General features: G+C 36.8%; 2 protein-coding genes across 2 annotated transcripts; both read right to left on the bottom strand.

The window, feature by feature from the left end:
- Positions 1–1,083: 1,083 nt before the first annotated feature.
- Positions 1,084–6,031, bottom strand: LOC311066524 (uncharacterized protein). Its single transcript, XM_084087747.1, has 5 exons — positions 5,984–6,031; positions 2,960–3,078; positions 2,607–2,696; positions 2,324–2,395; positions 1,084–2,191 (listed from the first exon to the last, which is right to left on the bottom strand). The coding sequence occupies exons 2-5, from the start codon at positions 3,033–3,035 to the stop codon at positions 2,115–2,117; spliced, it is 315 nt and encodes a 104-aa protein (XP_083943873.1). The 5' UTR covers positions 3,036–3,078; positions 5,984–6,031; the 3' UTR covers positions 1,084–2,114.
- Positions 6,032–16,152: 10,121 nt separating this feature from the next.
- Positions 16,153–20,168, bottom strand: LOC311066045 (uncharacterized protein). The gene is made up of 5 exons (XM_084087013.1): positions 20,088–20,168; positions 18,126–18,244; positions 17,776–17,868; positions 17,494–17,565; positions 16,153–17,341 (listed from the first exon to the last, which is right to left on the bottom strand). Exons 2-5 carry the CDS (start codon positions 18,199–18,201, stop codon positions 17,163–17,165), a joined length of 420 nt encoding a protein of 139 aa, XP_083943139.1. The 5' UTR covers positions 18,202–18,244; positions 20,088–20,168; the 3' UTR covers positions 16,153–17,162.
- Between the last annotated feature and the right edge of the window lie 6,204 nt (positions 20,169–26,372).

Below are 26,372 nucleotides of genomic sequence, written 5' to 3'. Positions count from 1 at the left end.
GCGATTTTAGTTTGTCCACGAGAGATATCATGGCTTTTGAGCGAGCGAAGCATAACAATTGCTCAATAATTGGATGTACAAATGAACACCAAAGGGTCAATACAGAGCTGGGCTTGCTGAACGTCTGAAACTAAAGTCTGGATCACTCTCTTTAACTCAGCTACACACACCTCGGACAAGTAAGTCAACTAATATAAGTGTGTTGCTTTACTGTTTATGGATTGTTACACGTAGTGGCTGTAACATTAGCTATGCAGCTATGCAGTTTGTGTGTGTGAATACACACACTGTAACGCGAGTGTTGTACACTTCTTTGTTATTTGGATAACCGTTTTCCTGTTGGTTATATGGCGCGCGCGATATCCGCATTTCAAGATCGCAGAGCTTGATGTAATTGTAATAAGATAAATACAGACATTACAGATCTCTCATGAAAAGGCAACAGTAGATTCGCGTTAGCTACATGATAATAACTGTAAACCATCCGAATAAAGTACCGTATTCAGACATAATATTTTAAACTAACCATTCGGAAACGTCCTGCTGGAGCCGCTGAGTTGCAACTTCTTCATCCGTTGCTTCTCCATCCGGATCAGATTCTGGGTCAAACTGAAATGCTTAAAAGACTGCGTGTCTTCATACCATTGCTATAACAGTTATCCAACGTAAACATGCATGGTACCGTTGCGCAAGATGGTCAAGGCCACACCCACCCTCCACCTTGCGCCGCCTTTCTCCTCCTCATTATCATTTAAGGCTACAGACAGCGAAACGGCCCGTCTGAAGGAAGCTCATTCTGGGACTGGCTTGTAGTGGCTATAATTCTGCACCGAGGCTGAATTTTTGGAAAGAGATTTCAGATACAGTACTAGGGACCACTAAGGCCTATATTAAAGCCTACAAAAAGTAGCATGTCATGGGACCTTTAACATTATACTTTATTAAAATGTTTAAAAATAATAGAGTCCTATGAAATGTTTTTTTCCAGAAAATTTGTTTCTTTTTTATGATTTAATACAAATATATTATCAAAAACAGTGGTAATCAAATGAAAATGTAAACTTTTATCCTTTTTTTTTTTTTGCTGCAAAAGTTTTTTTTTTTTTAAATCTTCAAACTTGGACATTTGCTTGGACAGTTTTATTCAATGGACAAAAAGTTACAGTATTATATCACAACTAGGAAGTTACAAGTCAGCCGACTTTAAAATTCACTCTTCCACTCTTCTTCGTGCATAGGTGTTATCCAGCATGATCCACATTGCACTCTCCAGCTATGTTTCATTTCAGTTGCCTGTATATGGTAACTATAAGCTAACTACAAGAACATAACATTTCACAGAATCATTTTCATGAGCTAAGCCTTGACTTTAGTCATTGCAATATATTCCTTTTCACAAATAAGTTAGGCCTAATGGATGAATATCATATATGTAGCACACGTCTCAGTTACTGTCGCTATAAAAGCAAAACTATGGACCAGAATCAGAAGATTTGGATCAACTCACTGAAGCAAAAATTAGCAAAGATTATAGTAAGAAAGAATAAAAACAATTAACCACTCAGACCTCTGGAATGCAGCTAATTTCTGAAATTCAACCTCAGTTTCTCAATTTCAAGTTCAATGTTTGTTTTTTTCACATTCCAAAAAATTACTGAGTAGGAATGTTCATCAAAAATGAATGCAGTTCAGTCCATTAAGAGAAAAGAGGAAAAAAGGGGGAAAAACTCCCATTCCCTGTCTTCATGGAAATCCAAGAAAACTTGAAAAACGCAATGTATGCAGTTCTGTCCTATATACCCAATCAGAAAACTCTTTTTTTCACAACTCTTTTTACTCTGTTTCCAGGTACGAAAAAATGGGATAGCTCGCCAGTCCAAACCAGGGATAAGAATCCACAGCCAGGGCAGGATTCAGGATCATAGCAGCAATTTTTCAGACACTCACAAGAGAAAAAAAAAAAACACAAGAAAAAAGAAAGAAACCTGGCCTTGCAAAACGAAAGCCAAAACAATCATCAGTAACTCATTCAAATAAAGTTTCAAATGACCAAGTCTGTCTGTTCTGCTGGTCTTAATTGAAGTTGACATTTTTACTTGTTCTCCTCATCATTTTCATGAACAGCCTGAGAAATTTCTTGAAACATATCCTGAGTCAGAACGGATAGAGCTGATAGAGTCACTTCTATGAACTGTGAAGGAAAAACACGTTCAGATTAGCATTTTTGTCTTCATTACTAATTATGAGTAATAAATCTAATGCATGATACACTTTATACTCAGTTTACGAGTGATGTTTTTTTAATTTTCAGCTGAATACTCACGCATATCGTCAGAAATGCCCTCATCCCATCTTGCACTGAATGTCTTCTGTTTTTGGCTTTCACTTATGCTCTCTGTGCAAATTGTTGATTACAAAAATTTCACTGAATTCAAATTGTGAAAAATATTTATTGCTTGTGTCAATGATGTTTTAAAAATATGCCTTTCAACATATTCATTGAGTAACTCAGATGAAGGACTACACATTCACTCACCACATAGAACACATCACTTTGAGTATAATTACTGTTAATTACTTAATGCCATTTACAATGTCATACGCACCAGATTCAGTTCTTGAACATGCAGGATGTAAAATCTTTAAGTCATCTGACACACTAGCATCTGTTATTTGCACTGATGTTTCATCAGAAACTATAGAAAAGAAGAAGAGACACGGGACCGATGAAAGAGAATATTTCACTCTTGTATAAACTTCTGGCTGTATAATGCCCATTACACAACAAAAAGGTTTGTTCAGAAACATGTCAACTATTTATACTGTCTATTGGCTTTTATTAAAGTGTCAAAGATACTGGCTTCTCTTATTTGCACTGAAAAAAAGGAGACCACAAAATAACTAGAGAATAAGAGAATAAGTCAATATGTTATGAACTTTCATGTATTGTATGACTCACAATAAGGAGGATAGTCCATGCTCTGTCTGGTATTGTCTTGTGGTGGCACATCATCATCAGTGTTCTCTGCCATCATGTCCACATTCTCCAGCTCTGTGATCCAGCTCCTTTGGTTATTTCTGTTTTGAAACAATGTGTATTGAGAAAGATACAAATAAATTTGGCTTTTTTTTGCACTTATCACTGATTTCTCATCCAAGTAGTGCATGAAAGTATATATATATATATATATATATATATATATATATATATATATATATATATACAGTGAGGAAAATAAGTATTTGAACACCCTGCTATTTTGCAAGTTCTCCCACTTGGAAATCATGGAGGGGTCTGAAATTGTCATCGTAGGTGCATGTCCACTGTGAGAGACATATTCTAAAAAAAAAATATCCAGAAATCACAATATATGATTTTTTAACTATTTATTTGTATGATACTGCTGCAAATAAGTATTTGAACACCTGTCTATCAGCTGGAATTCTGACCCTCAAAGACCTGTTAGTCTGCCTTTAAAATGTCCACCTCCACCTCCTAATTAGATGCACCTGTTTGAGGTCGTTAGCTGCATAAAGACACCTGTCCACCCCATACAATCAGTAAGAATCCCACTACTAACATGGCCAAGACGAAAGAGCTGTCCAAAGACACTAGAGACAAAATTGTACACCTCCACAAGGCTGGAAAGGGCTACGGGGAAATTGCCAAGCAGCTTGGTGAAAAAAGGTCCACTGTTGGAGCAATCATTAGAAAATGGAAGAAGTTAAACATTACTGTCAATCTCCCTCGGACTGGGGCTCCATGCAAGATCTCACCTCGTGGGGTCTCAATGATCCTAAGAAAGGTGAGAAATCAGCCCAGAACTACATGGGAGGAGCTGATCAATGATCTGAAAAGAGCTGGGACCACCGTTTCCAAGGTTACTGTTGGTAATACACTAAGACGTCATGGTTTGAAATCATGCATGGCACGGAAGGTTCCCCTGCTTAAACCAGCACATGTCAAGGCCCGTCTTAAGTTTGCCAATGACCATTTGGATGATCCAGAGGAGTCATGGGAGAAAGTCATGTGGTCAGATGAGACCAAAATAGAACTTTTTGGTCATAATTCCACTAAACGTGTTTGGAGGAAGAAGAATGATGAGTACCATCCCAAGAACACCATCCCTACTGTGAAGCATGGGGGTGGTAGCATCATGCTTTGGGGGTGTTTTTCTACACATGGGACAGGGCGACTGCACTGTATTAAGGAGAGGATGACCGGGGCCATGTATTGCGAGATTTTGGGGAACAACCTCCTTCCCTCAGTTAGAGCATTGAAGATGGGTCGAGGCTGGGTCTTCCAACATGACAATGACCCGAAGCACACAGCCAGGATAACCAAGGAGTGGCTCTGTAAGAAGCATATCAAGGTTCTGCCGTGGCCTAGCCAGTCTCCAGACCTAAACCCAATAGAGAATCTTTGGAGGGAGCTCAAACTCCGTGTTTCTCAGCGACAGCCCAGAAACCTGACTGATCTAGAGAAGATCTGTGTGGAGGAGTGGGCCAAAATCCCTCCTGCAGTGTGTGCAAACCTGGTGAAAAACTACAGGAAACGTTTGACCTCTGTAATTGCAAACAAAGGCTACTGTACCAAATATTAACATTGATTTTCTCAGGTGTTCAAATACTTATTTGCAGCTGTATCATACAAATAAATAGTTAAAAAATCATACATTGTGATTTCTGGATTTTTTTATTTTAGATTATGTCTCTCACAGTGGACATGCATCTACGATGACAATTTCAGACCCCTCCATGATTTCTAAGTGGGAGAACTTGCAAAATAGCAGGGTGTTCAAATACTTATTTTCCTCACTGTATATATACTTTCATGCACTACTTGTATGAGAAATCAAAATATAGATAAAGTGCATGGTAATCTCTTAAATCTGATTTGCTATTTTCTAAGTTGATTACTACGAATTATGAATTTCATTCTATGTATCTAAATTATTTATGCAAATGTATACTAATGTGTTAACATAAATCTACTGTCCCCTCTTCTGGCTTGTGTAAATACATCTTCCACAACCCACCAGATTGACCAGGGCTGTGTTTTCCAGGACATGGTAAGCCTAAGCAAATCATAATTGGCACCAATAATCATACAATCCACTAGCAAAGAATGTGAAACGACGAGGCACATATTACTAACATTAACTGACGGTATAAAAGAGAGCGCACACACTTCTGTTGTATGCTCTTGATTGCTGATCGCATATTATTAATCATATTCTTCTATATTCTTCCATATATATTTAAAAATTACAAATAAAATGAAAATATAGGTATTGGTATCGACAGATAACAAAAATGAAAGAATCAACATTGGGCTCGTTCTGGAAAAAGTGGTATCGGTGTATCCCTACCTATGATGTTTTTTGGGAAATGCAGCCCTGGATGTTTGACGTCAACTTATTTAACCTCTCCATTAATCTATAATATAGAATACACATCAAATAATTGTCAACTGTGATCTGTTATGCTTTGACTATGTAAATATTATATGAAATATCTAATTTAACATTAATAATAAATATTACAACTCTTAGTTTAACTGTTTACAAACATTTCATGGGGATATGTGTATAAAATAAATATATATTTGACTTTTACTTTTTCATATCAAAAGATACAGAGTAAGACCTTGAGAAAATTATGTACAGTATGACTGTACATAGAAAGATTGATCACAATATTAATTGTAACACATTATAAAGTGTTACAGTTCTTTGAAGTCTGTTTCTTTCATTAATTTACAGCAACAGCTTGTTAACTACCAACACAGTGAATTTGTAGTGCAACTAAATCACTTCCACATTACATTTTCATTTATAACAGCGTTAACGCAGACATAAAAACTATAGCTATTACTATAGATAAACAGGTACTCATAGACGGAAGGATACCAATGCTCATATTTTGCAAAATACGTATTTTACATATGAAATTTTGTATTTGTTAATATAAAATGTCTTACCTGACATTAATGGCACAATTCCCATCACTCTTCTGAGTAGAAGGAAATGCAAACAGAAAAAAAACAAAGTTCCTTCTCATGCGACAAATAGTAGACCTTCTGGTTAAGCAGGAAGAAGTATGCATGACACACATGAACATGACCATGAAAACAAAAATATCTAAATAAGAATATACTTATGTTTTAACCCCAAAGTTACATAAAAAAATAATTATTAGGTACAATGTTATTTCGTTTATGTTGTATTGCAAAACAATTTTACTGCTATTGATGATATGGTTAGGTTTAAAAGTGGGTTAATGTGGAAGGGATGGGTCAACAGTGTAATTATAGACAGAAATGAATGCATTACACTGTAATTTCATGCAGGTATTTATATCATATACAAGTATTGTAAAACATGTATATGTACACAGTGCTATAGTAAGTGCTATAACCAACACGTGCTACTCTGTGTAAATGCTAATTATGACCGCCGCTAGCGTAGCTAGCGAAAGCGGTCATATAGGGATTGTCAAAGTTTTTTTTTTTTTTTTTTTTTCGTCATCTACTGAATTTTTTCGTCAACGATACCAGGGACACCGAAACACCGGGGAACATGAAATTTGGTGGGCATGTAGCCCCACTAGACTTTTACGGAAAAATTTCGTTTGGTCCCCGGGGGCCACTCCCCCCCCGCGCTGGGCCCCCCCAAACCCAAAAAATGCAGTTTTTCCTAAATAACTACCTGAACCGTGGCACCGAGGATGAATAATTGTTTATGGTATGTTGGTCTACTAGACTTTTACGGAAAAATTTTGTTTGGTCCCCGGGGGCCACTTACCCCCCCGCGCTGGGGCCCCCGTGAATTTTTGGTCAACGATACCAGGGACACCGAAACACCGGGGAACATGAAATTTGGTGGGCATGTAGCCCCACTAGACTTTTACGGAAAAATTTCGTTTGGTCCCCGGGGGCCACTCCCCCCCCGCGCTGGGCCCCCCCAAACCCAAAAAATGCAGTTTTTCCTAAATAACTACCTGAACCGTGGCACCGAGGATGAAGAATTTTTTATGGTATGTTGGTCTACTAGACTTTTACGGAAAAATTTCGTTTGGTCCCCGGGGGCCACTTACCCCCCCCGCGCTGGGGCCCCCGTGAATTTTTCGTCAACGATACCAGGGACACCGAAACACCGGGGAACATGAAATTTGGTGGGCATGTAGCCCCACTAGACTTTTACGGAAATATTTCGTTTGGTCCCCGGGGGCCACTCCCCCCCCACGCTGGGCCCCCCCAAACCCAAAAAATGCAGTTTTTCCTAAATAACTACCTGAACCGTGGCACCGAGGATGAAGAATTTTTTATGGTATGTTGGTCTACTAGACTTTTACGGAAAAATTTCGTTTGGTCCCCGGGGGCCACTTACCCCCCCGCGCTGGGGCCCCCGTGAATTTTTCGTCAACGATACCAGGGACACCGAAACACCGGGGAACATGAAATTTGGTGGGCATGTAGCCCCACTAGACTTTTACGGAAAAATTTCGTTTGGTCCACGCTGGGCCCCCCCAAACCCAAAAAATGCAGTTTTTCCTAAATAACTACCTGAACCGTGGCACCGAGGATGAAGACATTTTTATGGTATGTTGGTCTTAAGGGCCCACATCAACCTAGCCCATAATCGATTGTCAAAGTTTTTTAGTTTTTTTTCCCCGTCAATCTACTGAATTTTCCGTCAACGATACCAGGGACACCGAAACACCGGGGAACATGAAATTTGGTGGCCATGTAGCCCCACTAGACTTTTACGGAAAAATTTCGTTTGGTCCCCGGGGGCCACTCCCCCCCCCCGCGCTGGGCCCCCCCAAACCCAAAAAATGCAGTTTTTCCTAAATAACTACTTGAACCGTGGAACCGAGGATGAAGAAATTTTTATGGTATGTTGGTCTTAAGGGCCCACATCAACCTAGCCCATAATCACTCATTTGTGATTTGCGCCCCTCCCATAAAAAATTAAAATGCAATATTATTCTGCTTTAATCGCCCCTATCTTCAGTGGAGATGTTCAGAACTGCACCATATTTCATGTGTATGATTAACTTGACATCCTCTGGGGGTATGCTAAGTTTCGTAGAATTTCATCCATGGGGGGGTATAAAATAAATTCATTTATGTGCACATTTAGTGACTGTACACTCATCGGCCTGTAGATGGTGCTGTTGAGCGAAGGGTTGCTGGTTTAGGATGATACTGTCACACACACACATGCAGGAATACAAACAAACGCAAGCATGCACACACACTGACATCCACAGGCACAGACACACACCCATACACACACATACAAATCCACATGCACAGACACACACACACAAACACACACGCGCACACACATGTACGCATGCACACATACACGCACAGACACACACAGACACACACATACACAAACACACACACATACACACACACACACAGACAGACATGCACATACTACTACTTTTTTTAGGTATCAGCCATATACCCGATTTACCAATACCCAATGTGTTATGCTTGGGCAGTATACTAATGACGTGGGTGGGACATGTTTCATGCCATGTTAGATCACATCCTGAGAGTCTACGCTTTCAGAAAATATATAGTTTATATAGTTGAATCAGTTTTCTCTTCATGGTACAGACCAAAATGTATTATGTGTACACTTTCTTCACCTAAATCCATAAAATCCCATTAATTTCAATGGGACATTTACTTAAGTATTCTACTAGGTACAGTGGGAATGAGTTTAATTTTGTTAACATTGTTTTTTTAAAACTCTGGGACCAGGGCTACAAGATAAAACCACTTTTTTGGGGAAAAAATGTTTTTTATTTCAGTAAAACACAACAAACCCATGCCAAAGTCAGATAACAGACTTTTACCATCAACAGGCACCTCAACCGTTTGGTAGAGGTTTGTATAAATTGAATGGGAGGGTCCTTTGAAAAAAAACAACACAGATTTTTCATACTTAGTATGTATAAGTATAAGTATAAGTATATATACTATTTTGATCCCGTGAGGGAAATTTGGTCTCTGCATTTATCCCAATCCGTGAATTAGTGAAACACACTCAGCACACAGTGAACACACAGTGAGGTGAAGCACACACTAATCTCGGCGCAGTGAGCTGCCTGCAACAACAGCGGCGCTCGGGGAGCAGTGAGGGGTTAGGTGCCTTGCTCAAGGGCACTTCAGTCGCTTTTTACTGTTAACCACTGTTATGGATGTGACGTTTTCACATTATGGATGTTAAGTGTCTAAACTAATGACTTTTGATATAAAACTTAAATAGTAATGGCAAATAATTACAAAACTCTAAATTATCCATGATCCACAGGAATACTCCAGACAGTCTTTTAAAATATACAACTTATATACATAAACACGCAATACAGCCAAATTGCTCCACGTCATTTATTTTTGTGGAAAGCCAGTGCAGGCCTGAGCGGCGGTCATATTTTGTACCGCCATGCGGTACATCTAGTTAAGAATCTGTTTGTAGGGAGGGTCACAAACACCAACATATGTTTTAAACCAATGAGTAAATAAAAACAGCAATGTAAGCACCTTTTGTGAATTTTATAAAATCACCAAAATAGACTCAAAACAAAGAAACAACATCCAAACAGCACTGCAGAAACACACTGCACACAAAGATATACATAGAGTTCTGGAGGTGGGTTGATGCAAGTCCCGATTGTCTTTAAGGAGTCCAGTGCAGAGCCATAGAGAGAAAGAGTTGCGACACTCCCATAGACCTCCGTTGTAAAAAATGGCGGCGCTTTTAACCGCCTACTTCTGGGATTTGAAGATCGGATTAGTTCCAAACACTGTCATTTTGGCGTTGGACACCATTCACTTACATTGCTGCGCGTCGAGTTGTTCCAGAGTTAAGTTGCTGAAATATCGACCTCTTTTGAATTGTCAACTGTCTATATTGTATCAGGCCCTTTGCGATGCTTATACTGGTCTTCATTTGTACATGCACAGCGTAATTATTTATATTTTATGTTGGTTGTTTCAACCAATTTTCAAGCACTGCCTGCTAGCTAGTTAGCTAGCGCGACTTCGTCAGCTGTGACAGTAAGAGTTCGGTAATGAATCGCTGCCACCTTTATAGCAACTTTTATTTAATTTAATTTTTTGGGATACACTAACTTTTCATTATGTTTTATTGTCTTGAGTGAAGCGGCTTGTGAGAACAATGCTGGACCTCTAGGATTGTTTATGGCCATCACCAGTCCTGTCTGTTTCATGGATCACCTGCCCCTGGTTTTTGTTTTTCTTGTTCACACACACTCACACAAGCACACATTTTTGTTGTCTGTCATTGTTTAATAAAAAATATTTTATTTGAAAACCTTCATTTGTATCAGCCATGCTTAAATTCGTTTTTAATCTGTTATAGTTTTGATAATGTGTATGGCTTAATCTTAAAATAATATTCTTAGTCTTAACATGATCATGTTTCACGTTGTGGTCCTGGGGGTGGCCACTTTCATCAGAAGAAGTGAGCTAGCTTCTAAGCGATTTCTGAACGGGCCGCCACGGCAGACCTCTTTGCGTGATCACGAAGGTAGGCTAATGGCTGAATCAAAATTTATAAGCAAAATCACGGGAATCAATAGCCTAATACAGCCCAGTTGTGCTAAAATAAATATCATGAGACGTCCATCATCAGATGAATGATATGGAAAAGTTAAGTTAGAGCCGCTAAAGCCAGTGCTACTACCCATGCGAACATTAACACAAAGCTTTTCCCTCCAAAAATATAGCCTAAAACTTATCTCCATATGCAAAACTGACATTAACAAAATGCAATAATGCAATAACAGCTGAAAAAGTACTTGGGTGTGTGTTTTATTTTATATTTACCGTTCAATAATGCAATCGTGCATTGTACGATATGTATTTAAATGTTAGTAAAGACATGATATATAAAGTAAAGACCAAGTACACTGTCCAAATGTAAAATCAAACCTAAAACATGCTTCATCTAATTTAGAAGTCAAAAATATGATTTAACATGACCAACTCAACCTGCCTGCATTAGCTTCCACCAACAAAGGTCAGATCAAGCAATAGTTCATTAAAAATAACAACTACCCACATTTACTTTAAGTGTACTTACAGTCATGTTTTGAAAGCCTGAAAGTCATGATGCTTTTGAATAAATATTTAGCAGCTCAAAAACATATGATCAACATTCATGCTCTTTTGTGTATTTCAGGCATTTTACTTGATACATCAAACAAGTACATGAACTTCCAGGTACAGTTTATTACAGTAGTGTCTTGTGTAGTCACTAGAATTATAGAATTACTGAATCTCCTTTAGATACAACCAAAAAAATATGATGACAACTCACCAGACACTACAAAATCTCAGTTGGAATTTTCAGATCAAACTGAGATTTTGTAGTGTCTGGTGAGTTGTCATCATATTTTTTTGGTTGTATCTAAAGGAGATTCAGTAATTCTATAATTCTAGTGACTACACAAGACACTACTGTAATAAACTGTACCTGGAAGTTCATGTACTTGTTTGATGTATCAAGTAAAATGCCTGAAATACACAAAAGAGCATGAATGTCTAAACATTAATGTTTAGACATTACTCAAAGAAGAAAACAAGGGAAAATCTGTGTTTTGTGTTTTCACTGAACATGTGGATTAGTTTTTTCTCAACACACAACACTACACATTCCCAAATACTATCCTGAAATGGCTGTTAAAGGAATTCTGACATGAAATGATGGAATGGAAGAACATTACAAGAAAGGCAAAACTTTGCCCTTTAAAAGATGACAAATTACATCTTGTATTCTGTTTTCACAGTTCAGATCTTTAATCCGTGTAAAAGTAATTTGTGTTTAAACTATGTTAGTGTAATTCTAATGACTGATTATAAGGTCCTCGTCTGTGTATTTATGATCATAATCAGAGTTTTCTCTGTCCACCTCACTGCTCTTATTCTGAGCTGAAGCTTCATTCTCATCCTCAAAGGGCTGCTCAACATTATGAGAGAAGCGGAAAACTAAGCTGTCCTTGCGGTCTCTTGATTCAGATGAACCATATCCTGAACTTGTACACAGAAAGTTACAGGCGTCTGAGGTTTTCTCCTGCCTCCTGTGAAGGGAGATACATTCAAAGGTGCTCAGATAAGTATTCATAAAAATAATTGAGGAATGAAATGAAATGTGAACTTGTACATGTTTTGACTTACACACTGTAAAATGTAATTAGTTGACCTTATTTAAAAAAAGTATGCAAACTTGTTGCCTCAAAAAAATTAAGTAAAGTAATCTTAAAGGTGCTCTAAGCGATGTCACACGTTTTTTAGGCCAAAACATTTTTTGTCACATACAGCAAACATCTCCTCACTATCCGCTAGCTGCCTGTCCCCTGAACACACTGTAAAAAAACGCGGTCTCTCTAGACACCACAGGCTCCACAAACGGCAACAAAAACAAACTGGGCTCACCTGCACCACGAAACCATAACAAACAGTGTTCCAGCCAATCACTGGCAAGAAGTATTTGAGGGTGGGGTTTGGGGGGTTAGTGCGTGTGCACATGAAGGGGGTGTGGAGGAGAGAGAAGCATGAAGAGGGAAGTTTGAATTATGGCCGACACACGACCAAAGAGACGACGTTTTGATGAACAAATTGCAAAGAAGAGGGACAAGGATAAGGAACGCGCAAAGTCCCGAATTTACATCAGAAAAACCCTCGAAAGGTGTCGAGAACAGAAGGGCTTCCAATCCGACATTCAGTTGCTCTGTTTTTGCAGAACAGGTAAATCCATCTTTCTTTCTAAACTGACGTTCATGTTCGCCAAACTAACACAAGGATGTAATTAGCTCTATGCAGTCAGCGTTAACTTTGGTGAATACAACATAACTTATATGTTTCTAGCAGCTAGCGATCAATCTCTATTGTAAATGATCAAGCAAATTCACAGTAACGTAGGGCGACAATTTGTGTGAATGATTGTTTTCACCCACTATGAATTTGAATGTTCATTTATAGGCTATTGACAACTTTGACTAAATTTGTTTACGGTGCCGCCGTTGTTTATGCTCATGGGAAACGCGAAGCTAACGTTATCTTGTTATTATTGCGTCCTTGTATGGGAGCTATAGTAACCTCAGATTGCAAAACGATTTTAAGATAATGTTTCTCTTTTTCTGCATTCTGTTCTGCAATATATAAAAGCATTTATCTAACTTGGCGACATTATACATTGAATGAAGTATCAGTAAAACTTAACTTTTTTTGTACTAGTGACTACTTTGACTTTCCTTTATGCCGGAAGGGAGGGGAGGAGGGAGGAGACGGGATGAGGAGGAGGGAGGCTCTAGCTAGACTCCGTTTTGTTTGACAACAATTCGAATGTCAACAAGAAGTTACGACTCCCGGCATCGCTTAGAGCACCTTTAAGATTAGTGAGTTAGAAAAGCTTATTTTAAGTGTGCAGTACTAAATCAAGTAGTACCACTAGCACGTTTTTTTATGTTCATGTAACTTAATAACCATGATTAGTGTTAACTTAGTTTTTTCATTTTGTGTGGATTACTTGATATAAATTTAATCCCAATTAGAATGACTAAATACCTACAACTTAACACTTTTAGTTCTGCTCACTCATTTTTCATTCTGGGTGCAACCAATCAAAACTCATTCATGGCTCCCATCATGCATTGCTGCATGAATAAATAATGAGCTTATGATCAGGGGTGATCTGTTTGTCACCATTGTTGAGATTCATACGCTAATTCTTGATGTCTGTGTGTGCCTACATAAAAAAAAAAATTTAAGTTTTTTTTATTATTTATTTGGATTTCATTGAAATGGCTAAAAATATTATGCTGTACCAGGACAGCTATAATTAATAATGTAAACCTAACTTCAGTTCAGTGAATCAGGTCAAATGATTGTGAAATAACGATTATGTTAAAGCACAACCATCACCATCAGATCACCTTTTCTATTTGTTCATCTGGCTGTTATAACTCAGGTACAACAGCCAAACAAAATGGTAAATGAATGATATAAGGGTCAAGAGCCCAACTAAAACAAACACTAATCACCACAATGGTGGCTTAAAATTACGGTTTTCACCTTCAGCCAATAGTAGCTATTCAAGGGCGAGTCTTGGCGTGGCCATATATTAGCTATATATTAGAGAGGACTGATCTGCGCATGCCCACAGGTCATAAACTTACTTTTTCTAAATGAATCCAGCTCAAGTAGACTGAGCTGGTAAGATTTTTCAACCTCAAAGTACAAGTAACTTACTAAAAGCGAGTGTTCATAGCAGGTTGAAAAAAAAATGATTAAGGTCAATTTACTATTTTTAATTAAATACCATGTTTGCATTTACAGTGCACTCCAGTTATTTTGTGTTCAGTTCACTTGTTTGATTTGTTTTTTGGTCAGTTGACTTGAGTCCTTACACGTATCACTAGATGTGTCACGCTCACCAGCTCTGTCACCTCTACCGCACTTCACTTCCCAGCATCCCTCATGTTTCCCACCTGCACACCATCAGCCATCACCTCATCATCAGCACTAAAGACACACTTCTCCTGCACTCCCTTGTCTGGTCTCATCTACCTGACTACTGACCCCGAGCCGTTGTGTGTTTTCAGCCTGTACCGTCCTTCAACCACCTGCACCTGAGATCATCATATTCCACCCAGCTAAGTCACCGTGCAACTGCTTGAACTTCACATTCACCCTTCCTTCAACCAGTGTTTGTTCCCTGCATTCATTTAATAAACTTTGTGTATACTATTACCTGTCTGTTCTCTTCCGTTTTTTGACAAGATGTTCCCTCATCCCATCAAACTCTGTATTTCTGTTTTCTGTCAGAAATGAGATGGTGAGGTGTGATACTGGCTTTTGATAGCCTACATTGGCAAGATCTCATCACCTACTGGAATGGAGAAATTAATAACTATGCTTTGAGCTTACTGTTATGAATATTAATTGCTGTTACTTAGCTTTTGACTCACAAAATGTAGAAAATTCCATGCTGTTTGTATGATCATGTTAGTTGATTCATATTTTTTCAGCATCCCCATGCTTTTTTGTCATCTCCATTTTCTCCAGCTCTGTGGCCTGACTGGCTTCCTCAATGTCAGAGGGGTCACGACTTTTGTTTTCATCCTCCTTTTGTGACTTCATTTTCAAATCCATGGTGGTCCTCCTTTTTGGTAAAAAATAAAGTTTTACAATACAATAGTTTTATTAAAATTAAATGCTAAATCAAAGCTTTAATTACTTCCTTCTGAATGCAAAACTTGGCTGTGTCTGAAATCACATAGCTCTTCTTGAGTAGGAACTCATTATGAATAGGTAATTACTTCACAACCGCTAAAAAAGTATGTTCTATATAGTATGAGTGTGTGTAGTATGAATGTAATCTGGATGCTGTACATCCGCCATGTTGTCATTATCATGTGACCTACCAGCTTCAGTTGCGTTGCTTTACCTCCATTCACAAATCCTCTCCTGTCCATTGTATGCACACTTCAAAATCTATGCTATCCGGGTACTTTGTGTCTATTCTTTTGAGTAGCCTACTGTGGATTACAACTTTTGTCACATACTGCTTTTCGCCTGTAGTAGGGAAGTATGTGATTTCGGATGCAGCCCTTTGCTGCGTTTTAATTCGCCTATTTATACTACGCCCTAAAAGTATGTAGGCTACTCTTTTTGTGAAAAATATACTTTTGAGTGTGTAGCAAAAGAGTAGCCTACACAAGCTTTGCTTTGGGACATACTATCACGTCATAAAATTGTGTCTTTAACAGTTGTTATCTGTCGCATCCACAGTAAACTGGCCTGTCAATAATATTGTCACAGTTAAAATCCTCCACATTTCATTTAATTTAACTTCCTACCGAATCGGAGAGAAATGCAGTAGGCTACGTTGATCTGCAGGGTCTATAGCCTCCGTTTCGTTTGACAATACTTTGACCATCAACAAGAAGTGACTTCACCCAACATCGCTTACAGCACCTTTAAGAACCATAGTGTTTATATAGTAAATATGGTCAAGATAATGATTTTACACAGAAAATTATTTTGTTAAATTTACAAAATGCATGATCTTTTATGAGGTACTGTATAAAACACAAGCTGTTCAAGAACATTGATTTATTTTTTTAATCTTCAAATCTTTTATTCAGTGGACAAAACGTACAGTATTACATCACAACTAGGAAGTTACAACAGGTCGGCCTACTTTAAAATTCACTCTTCCGCACATTCTAACACTGCAGGTATAAAGAAGGTCTTTATTTTTTTTTTACAACATTAGGGTGTTTGTCCGAGACATCCAGCATGATCTACATTGCACTCTAGCAATGTTTCATTTCAGTTGACTCTATAAGGTGCAAACTACAAGCACATAACACATATCACAGAGCAAATCATTTTCATGAGCTAAGCCTTGACTTTATTCATAGCAATATATTCCTATTCACAAATAAGTTAGGCCTAATGGATGAATATCACATAACATAAATCATTTTTCATACAGTTTATACATAAATCATACAGTTTATATGTGACCCTGGACAACAAAACCAGTCTTATGGGTAATTTTTGGCTGAGATACAACTATTTGAAAATCTGGAATCTGAGGGTACAGAAAAATCGAAATATTGAGAAAATCGCCTTTAAAGTTGTCCATTTCTATTGGCGATAGTGCTGCATCCATTCACAAAAATAAATGTTTTATATATTTAAGGTGGGAAATTAACAAAATATCTTCATGGAACATGATCTTTACTTAAATGATTTTTGGCATAAAAGAAAAATCTATAATTTTGACCCATGCAATGTTTTGTTGGCTATTGCCACAAATATACCCGTGCAACATAAGACTGGTTTTGTGATCCAGGGTCACATTATGCTCTATGTGTTGTACTGACAACCCTTTACAAATTTAATAACATTAATGAACATTATATTGACTGACTAAAAATGTCCTGACTAAATGAAATGTTTTCATTTCAGAAATCTGATCACTGTAAAATATCTTGTTGTTTACTGACTGAGAAACCGTTCTGCATGATTCAGTGTAAGTGTTCTGTCCGAATGATTCCAAATGAAACACAAAACGTGTTGATGCTGGCACCTGGAGTGGCCATCAAATTTTAGGGGTGGATTTTGTCTGTGCTGCTGGTCTTGTTTGAAGTTGACATTTTTCTTGATCTCTTGTTTGAAGTTGACAATTTTCTTGATCATTTTCAGGGAAAACTGAATTGCCTGTGGATTTTCTTGAAGTATATCCTGAGTCATGTGAACTGATAGAGTCATTTCTATGAACTGTGAAGGAAAAACGCGTTCAGATTAGCATTTTTGTCTTCATTATTAATTACGAGTAATAAATCGAATGCATGAAACCTTGTGGATGTTGTGGCAGCCTATACACTTTATACTCAGTTTACTTAAGTGATGTTTTTCAGCTGAATACTCACACATATCGTCAGAAATGCCCGTTTCCCATCTTGCACTGAATGTCTTCTGTTTTTGGCTTTCACTTATGCTCTCTGTGCAAATTGTTGATTACAAAAATAACACTGAATGCAAATTGTGAAAGTATTTATTGCTTGTGTCAATGATGTTTTAAAAATATGCCTTTCAACATATTCATTGCGTAACTCAGATAAAGGACTACACATTCACTCACCACATAGAACACATCACTTTGAGTATAATTACTGTTAATTACTTAATGCCATTTACAATGTCATACGCACCAGATTCAGTTCTTGAACATGCAGGATGTAAAATCTTTAAGTCATCTGACACACTGGCACCTGTTATTTCCACTGATGTTTCATCAAGAAGGACTATAGAGAAGAAGAAGAGACACGGGACCGATGAAATAGAATATTTCACTCTTGTATAAACTTCTGGCTGTATAATGCCCATTACACAACAAAAAGGTTTGTTCAGAAACATGTAAACTATTTATACTGTCTATTGGCTTTTATTAAAGTGTCAAAGATACTGGCTTCTCTTATTTGCACTAAAAAAAAAAGGACACCACAAAATAACTAGAGAATAAGTCAATATGTTATGAACTTTCATGTATTCTATGACTCACAATCAGGAGGATAGTCCATGCTCTGTCTGGTATTGTCTTGTGGTGGCACATCATCATCAGTGTTCTCTGCCATCATGTCCACATTCTCCAGCTCTGTGATCCAGCTCCTTTGGTTATTTCTGTTTTGAAAATGTTTATTGTGAGAGATACAAATAAATTTGGCTTTTTTGAGATTTTTGAGCTTATCACTGATTTCTCATCTAAGTAGTGCATGAAAGTATACAGTGAGGAAAATAAGTATTTGAACACCCTGCTATTTTGCATGCACCTACGATGACAATTTCAGACCCCTCCATGATTTCTAAGTGGGAGAACTTGCAAAATAGCAGGGTGTTCAAATACTTATTTTCCTCACTGTATATATATTAATATATCAAAATATAGATAAAGTGCATGGTAATCTCTTAAATCTGATTTGCTATTTTTTTTAACTTGATTACTACGCATATTGAATTTCATTCTGTGTTTCTAAATTATTTATGCAAATGTATAATAATGTGTTAACATAAATCTATTGTCCCCTCTTCTGGTTTGTGTAAATACATCTTCCACAACACACCAGATTGACCAGGGCTGTGTTTTCCAGGACATGGTAAGCCTAAGCAAATCATAATTGGCACCAATAGTCATACAATCCACTAGCAAAGCATGTAAAATGAGGCACATATTACTAACGTTAACTGACGGTATAAAAGAGAGCGCACGCACTTCTGTTGTATGCTCTTGATTGCTGATTGCATATTATTAATCATATTCTTTTGGTTTCTCTGTCTGATATATTTAAAAATTACAAATAAAATGAAAATATAGGTATTGGTATCGACAGATAACAAAAATGAAAGAATCAACATCAGGCTCGTTCTGGAAAAAGTGGTATCGGTGCATTATGATGTTTTGTTTTTTTTGGAAATGCAGCCCTGGATGATTGACGTCAACTTATTTAACCTCTCCATAATCTATAATATAGAATACACATCAAATAATTGTCAACTGTGATCTGTTATGCTTTGACTATGTAAATATTATATGAAATATCTAATTTAACATTAATAATAAATATTACAACTCTTAGTTTAACTGTTTACAAACATTTCATGGGGATATATGTATAAAAAAAAAAAAAAAAAATAAAAAAAAAAAAAAAAATATATATATATATATATATATATATATATATATATATATATATATATATATATATATATAATTAAACATTTGACTTTAACTTTTTCATATCAAAAGATACAGAGTAAGACCTTGAGAATATTCTGTACAGTATGACTGTACATAAAAAGATTGATCACAATATTAATTGTAACACATTATAAAGTGTTACAGTTCTTTACAATGCAATAGGCATATAATACTAAGAACCGCTGAAATTAAAACTTTAAATGTTTGTATGCAGGATTAAATCTCTACACATGAACCGGTTTAAGACCAGAAATGAATAAAGACAATACACAGGCATTATTGAACTCAACAAACGAGGAATAGAAACCAGGAACAACCATAAACAGTTAAGAATGACTAGGTTTAGGACTCCAGAATACAAAGTTGTTCAGCCTGAATAATGAAAACATATTATTTCATAGAAAACATATACAGTAACTGCCAAAATGCTCCTAACATGACACATACTATACTGTGTCATAACTCAAAACTGAGGATTAATTTCATACAACAAACTCTTTAGCTCTTTGAAGTCTGTTTCTTTCATTAATGTACTACAGCAACAGCCTGTTAACTACCAACACTGTGAATTTGTAGTGCAACTAAAATACTTCCACATTACATTTTCATTTTTCATTTTCATTTAAAACAGTGAAAAAAACTATAAAAACTATAGCTATTACTATAGATAAACAGGTACTCATAGACGGAAGGATACCAATGCTCATATTTAGCAAAATACGTATTTTACATATGAAATTTTGTATTTGTTAATATAAAATGTCTTACCTGACATTAATGGCACAATTCCCATCACTCTTCTGAGTAGAAGGAAATGCAAACAGAAAAAAAAAAAGTTCCTTCTCATGCGACAAATAGTAGACCTTCTGGTTAAGCAGGAAGAAGTATGCATGACACACATGAACACATGACCATGAAAACAAAAATATCTAAATAAGAATATTATGTTTTAACCACAAAGTTACATAAAAATAATTATTAGGTACAATGTTATTTCGTTTATGTTGTATTGCAAAACAGTTTTACTGCTATTGATGATACAGTTAGGTTTAAAAGTGGGTTAATGTGGAAGGGATGGGTCAACAGTGTAATTATAGATAGAAATTAATGCATTACACTGTAATTTCATGCAGGTATTTATATATAAGTATTGTAAAACATGTATATGTACACAATAAGTGCATTGTATCATGTATTTAAATCGTCTTAATATAAAGTAAAGACCAAGTACACTGTCCAAATGTAAAATCAAACCTAAAACATGCTTCATCTTATTAGAAGTCAAAAATATGATTTAACATGACCAACTCAACCTGCCTGCATTAGCTTCCACCAACAAAGGTCAGATCAAGCAATAGTTCATTAAAAATAACAACTACCCACATTTACTTTAAGTGTACTTACAATCATGCTTTGAATGCCTGAAAGTCATGATGCTTTAGAATAAATATTTAGCAGCTCAAACATATGATCAACATTCATGCTCTTTCGTGTATTTCTGGGATTTTACTATAGTAAAATAGATATAGATACATTAAACAAGTACATGAACTTCCAGGTACAGTATATTACAGTAGTGTCTTGTGTATTCAGTAGAATTATAGAATTACTGGATCTCCTTTAGATACAACCAAAAAATATGATGACAACTCATCAGACACTACAAAATCTCAGTTTGATCTGAAAATTCCAATGTTTAGACATTACTCAAAGAAGAAAACAAGGGAAAATCTGTTTTGTGTTTTCACTGGATTAGTTTGTTCTCAACACACATATTCCCAAATACTATCCTGAAATGGCTGTTAAAGGAATTCTGACATGAAATGAGGCAATGGAAGAACATTACAAGAAAGGCAAAACTTTGCCTTTTAAGGGGATAGTTCACCCAAAAATGAAAATTCTGTCATCATTCTTTACTCACCCTCAAGTTGTTCCAAACCTGTATGAGTTTCTTTGTTCTGCTGAACACAAAGGAAGATATTTGGAAGAATGTTTGTAACCAAACTCGAGATCTGTTTGGTTACAAACATTCTTCCAAATATCTTCCTTTGTGTTCAGCAGAACAAAGAAACTCATACAGGTTTGGAACAACTTGAGGGTGAGTAAACAATGATGACAGAATTTTCATTTTTGGGTGAACTATCCCTTTAAAAGATGACAAATTACATCTTGTATTCTGTTTTCACAGTTCAGATTTTTATCAGTGTAAAAGTAATTTGTTTAAACTATGTTAGTGTAATTCTAATCATTGATTATAGGGTCCTCGTCTGTGTATTTATGATCATAATCAGAGTTTTCTCTGTCCATCTCACTGCTCTTATTCTGAGCTGAAGCTTCATTCTCATCCTCAAAGGGCTGCTCAACATTATCAGAGAAGCGGAAAACTAAGATGTCCTTGCGGTCTCTTGATTCAAATGAACCATATCCTGAATTTGTACACAGAAAGTTACAGGCATCTGATGTTTTCATATCATCATATTCCACCCAGCTAAGTCACCGTGCAACTGCTTGAACTTCACATTCACCCTTCTTTCAACCAGTGTTTGTTCCCTGCATTCATTTAATAAACTTTGTGTCAGTCATTATTTATCAATAATAAATTAATTAAAACGTTGTGTGCTCCGGTCCTGTTCCTTGGTCCTAGCTAGACCTTGGGTTTCCTCTCTTGAATTTTGTGTCTTGCTCCGTGAGCACCAACCAGGCTGAAGTGCAAGTGACTCCCTTCTATAAACTTTGTGTATACTATTACCTGTCTGTTCTCTTCCGTTGTTTGACAAGATGTTCCCTCATCCCATCCAACTCTGTATTTCTGTTTTCTGTCAGAAATGAGATGGTGAGGTCAGGTGTGATACTGGCTTTTGATACTATCATTGGCACGATCTCATCACCTACTGGAACTGAGAGAGACACAGTTTGACATGAGTGGTTATCAATTAAAATTATCACTATGCTTTGAGCTTACTGTTATGAAGATTAATTGCTGTTAGATGTTAGTTGATTCATATTTTTTCACTTTTTTGTCATCTCCATTTTCTCCAGCTCTGTGGCCTGACTGGCTTCCTCAATGTCAGAGGGGTGACGACTTTTGTTTTCATACTCCTTTTGTGACTTCATTTTCAAATCCATGGTGGTCCTCCTTTTCGAAAAAAAAAGAAAAAGTTTTACAATACAATAGTTTTATTAAAATTAAATGCTAAATCAAAGCTTTAATTACTTTCTGAATGCAAAAATTGGCTGTGTCTGAAATCGCATAGCCTATCTCTTCTTGAGTAGGAACTCAATCTGAATAAGTAATTACTTCACAACTGCTAAAAAAGTATGTTCTATAGTACGAGTGTGTGTAGTATTAAATGTAATCTGGATGCTGTACATCCGCCATGTTGTCACTATCATGTGACCTACAGTTGCGTTCGGTTGCGTTGCTTCACCTCCATTCACAAGTCCACATTGTTATTTCAGATTAAATATAACACGTATAACAATACATATATATATATATATATACACATACATATATATATATATATATATACATATAGGCTACATATACATATATATATATATATATATATATATATATATATATATATATATATATATATATATATATATATCAGGTTAAACTTTGATTAGTCACTCAAACCTTTATCTAAACCTCTCACCGTCGGTCGCGCACATCCGCCATATGTTTTGTAGTTTTTTGTTTTTTTTACACACCTTTTACTCGTGTTTGTAGTTCCTCCAACAAAGCGCAATGGGTCGTCGGCAATATTACCCTTTAGAGTGTGCATGGATCCACACTTCGAAAATCTACTGGAAATAGTAGACCATCCGGGGACTTTTGACATAGGTCTACTCCTTTCAACATACTATGCTTTGGGAATGGATATTATGGGCATTGGGACGCAGGGAAAGTCTTTATTTAAAAGTGCAATGGCCCCCTCTGCTGGCTACAGGAAACACCTCCATTCACAACTAGATAAACACCTATTGAGGCCACCATCTGTAGGCTACTTCCACAGCATTCATTTATAAAACAGAACAACAAATTACAAATAAATACATAGATAAGACATTGCAAAAAGAGACATTCACTGTATGGAACACATTTTATTATTAGAAGAATTTTTATTTAAAGTTATCGGATAGTTTGTGTGTGAAGCATGTTGTTTATTTTATTTAGATATGTCTTAGACATATCCCCACAGAATGCAGAATATAACCAATTTGTAGCTGATTATGAGGGTGATTATGAGTTCATGAGAGTTGAACTGGTTATAGACAATATGCTGGTGTTGAGAGGCTGCATTTCAAACTGAGGAGGTCAGTCATTGTAATACTTATCAGGCAATGGCATGCTTGTGGAAAACACTTAAGTGTATTTGATCTACTTTTATTAGTCTACAAACCACTACACATACAGTGTACACTACACACAGCCTTCAAAACGGAGGGCATTTAAAAACAAATATATATTCTTTTCACATTTCTGTGCAAATATGTTTGTCAATGTAGGCCTTTGTGAAAAAGAAGTGCACTTTAGAAATTAAATAAGTAGGCCTACACTAAATAATAAAGGTATATAGACGTTATAGGCATGCAGGCGTTTATAGGTATTGGTCAATATAATACAACTAATTGTTATCATTAGGCCTTCAACATCAAGCGTGCATAAATATGTGTTTTGTTTTTGTGAAGTAAATGATTGCAGTCTGCCTAAGTGACTAAATATGGGAGTTGTCACGGTCGTACTTCACCCACGCAACAGGCTTGAAGGAAATAAAAATCAGTTTTTGCGCCAAGCCAAGCGTCAATCGAGGACATCTTGGCCTATTTTATCATCACCCACAAGGGGGCGCACGGACTCCCTCTCCCCCTCCACACTGTCCCACTCTGGGTGATTATGAGTTTATGAGAGTTGAACTGGTTATAGACAATATGCTGGTGTTGAGAGGCTGCATTTCAACCTGAGGAGGTCAGTCATTGTAATACTTATCAGGCAATGGCATCCCAGCAAACATGCTCCTTTGGGGCCCGAATGGGGCCCTTGCGGGCAGCCCACTGTGGGCCCAGATACCGGCGTGAAATGCGGGGCACATGTGGGCCCCACACTATGGGGCCCAGGTAGGGCCCCATCGGGACAGCCCAAAGTGTGGGCTGACTGTGGGCTGGCCCACACTAGAGTGGGCCCCCATTGGGGCCAGTTGTGGGCCCACAGCAAGCCCACGCTATGGGCAAAGTGTGGGCATATTGTGGGTACACTGTAAAAAGTGTGGGATACTGTGGGTACACTGGGAAAAGTGTGGGCATACTGTGGGTACACTGTGTGGGCATACTGTGGGTACACTGGGAAAAGTGTGGGCATACTGCGGACAATGCAAAGATGTATTGTAATATACAGTACCTGTGGCCTTAACAAACAACAAGATACTTTGCATTTGCCACATACATGCAAAATAATTGCACTTGTTGAAAGTCGAAGTAGTACATTAGAAGTCATATGTTTCAAATAATTTCATTTATTCACAGTCATGTAAAATATATATATACACAATACATTACCGTTCAAAAGTTTGGGGTCAGTACATTTTTTTAAATACTTTTGAAAGAAATCCCTTCATCTCATCAAAGCTGCATTTATTTAATAAATACATTAAAAAGAGTAATTATTCTGAAATATTGTTGCAACTTAAAATAACTGTTTTCTGTTTTAATCTATTTTACAAAGTAATTATTCCTGGGATGTTAATTTATGTTAATAATTTATTACAGTAGCCAGCATCCAGTCGTCAGCATGTAAATCGTGAAAAAAAAAATCAGGAATGTTTGAACAGAACTGTCAAAAGAGCAGCATTTATTTTAAATAGATTTTGAGTAAAAAAAAAAAAAAAAGCATATAAAACCACATCACAACACATTGGTGGATTATGAATCCTCTAATACAATAAATCAATCCCCTCGGATACCAGAAGATCTTTGCCAGATCTCAAGTCTTCTGGTTCTTCTGCTCCTTCCACCATCCCAGTCTCTTGCATGATGATTTAACAGGATCAGGATCAACCCCTTCGGATGCTGCGGCCTGGCTGTTTTTTGTGTCAGTTTTTTCTCTAAAGTGAGAAAAAAACAACAACAACTGAAATGTTAACATAATTTTTTTTACAAAAACAAAAACAAGGGTTGTTCCAAGTGTAATTTATATATGACTGGAGAAACCTGAGAATAATTTGAGTTCCGGAAAAATAGTTACAGGTGTTTATTATTATTAAAAACTAATTTAGGCGGTGTTGTTGAAAGAGAAACATACAGAGAGCGAACCAATTAAGGGCATGATGAAATAAGAGCATGATAACAGTTTACTAAAATTATCAACACAACGTAAAGAATAATTTTGTCAACTTGTACTCACACTCATGTCATTCCAAACCTGCATGATTTCTTCTGTGGAAGATGATATTTTGAAAAATGACTCAATAAAAAGTCAATGGGATCCAATATGCTTGTAGAAAACAGTGTATTTTATCTACTTTTATTAGTCTACAAACCACTACACATAAAGTATGTAGGCTACACACAGCCTTCAAAACTGAGGACATTTAAAAACAAATATATATTCTTTTCACATTTCTGTGCAAATATGTTTGTCAATGTAGGCCTTTGTGAAAAGAAGTGCACTTTAGAAATTAAATAAGTAGGCCTACACTAAATAATAAAGGTATATAGACGTTATAGGCATGCAGGCCTACGTTTATAGGTATTAGTCAATATAATACAACTAATTGTTATCATTAGGCCTACAACATCAGGCGTGGATATAAATATGTGTTTTGCTTTTGTGAAGTAAATGATTGCAGTCTGCCTAACTGACTAAATATGGGAGTTGTCACGGTCGTACTTCACCCACGCAACAGGCTTGAAGGAAATAAAAATCAGTTTTTGCGCCAAGCCAAGCGTCAATCGAGGACATCTTGGCCTATTTTATCATCACCCACAAGGCGGCGCACGGACTCCCTCTCCCCCTCCACACTGTCCCACTCTGGCGTACCAAAACAAATC

The sequence above is a fragment of the Abramis brama genome (genome assembly GCF_963993115.1).
Source record: "Abramis brama genome assembly, chromosome: 16".
NCBI lineage: Eukaryota > Metazoa > Chordata > Actinopteri > Cypriniformes > Leuciscidae > Abramis > Abramis brama.
This window is presented reverse-complemented; position numbering and strand designations above follow the sequence as displayed.

Coding starts and splice junctions, on each gene's coding strand:
- LOC311066524 (XM_084087747.1), bottom strand. CDS start 3,035: ATGATGGCAGAGAACACTGATGATGATGTGCCACCACAAGACAATACC. Junction 2,697..2,959: donor CATGGACTATCCTCCTTATT/GTGAGTCATACA, acceptor TCTTTTCTATAG/TTTCTGATGAAACATCAGTG. Junction 2,192..2,323: donor GGGCATTTCTGACGATATGC/GTGAGTATTCAG, acceptor TTTCCTTCACAG/TTCATAGAAGTGACTCTATC.
- LOC311066045 (XM_084087013.1), bottom strand. CDS start 18,201: ATGATGGCAGAGAACACTGATGATGATGTGCCACCACAAGACAATACC. Junction 17,869..18,125: donor CATGGACTATCCTCCTGATT/GTGAGTCATAGA, acceptor TCTTCTCTATAG/TCCTTCTTGATGAAACATCA. Junction 17,566..17,775: donor ATGTTCAAGAACTGAATCTG/GTGCGTATGACA, acceptor CAATTTGCACAG/AGAGCATAAGTGAAAGCCAA.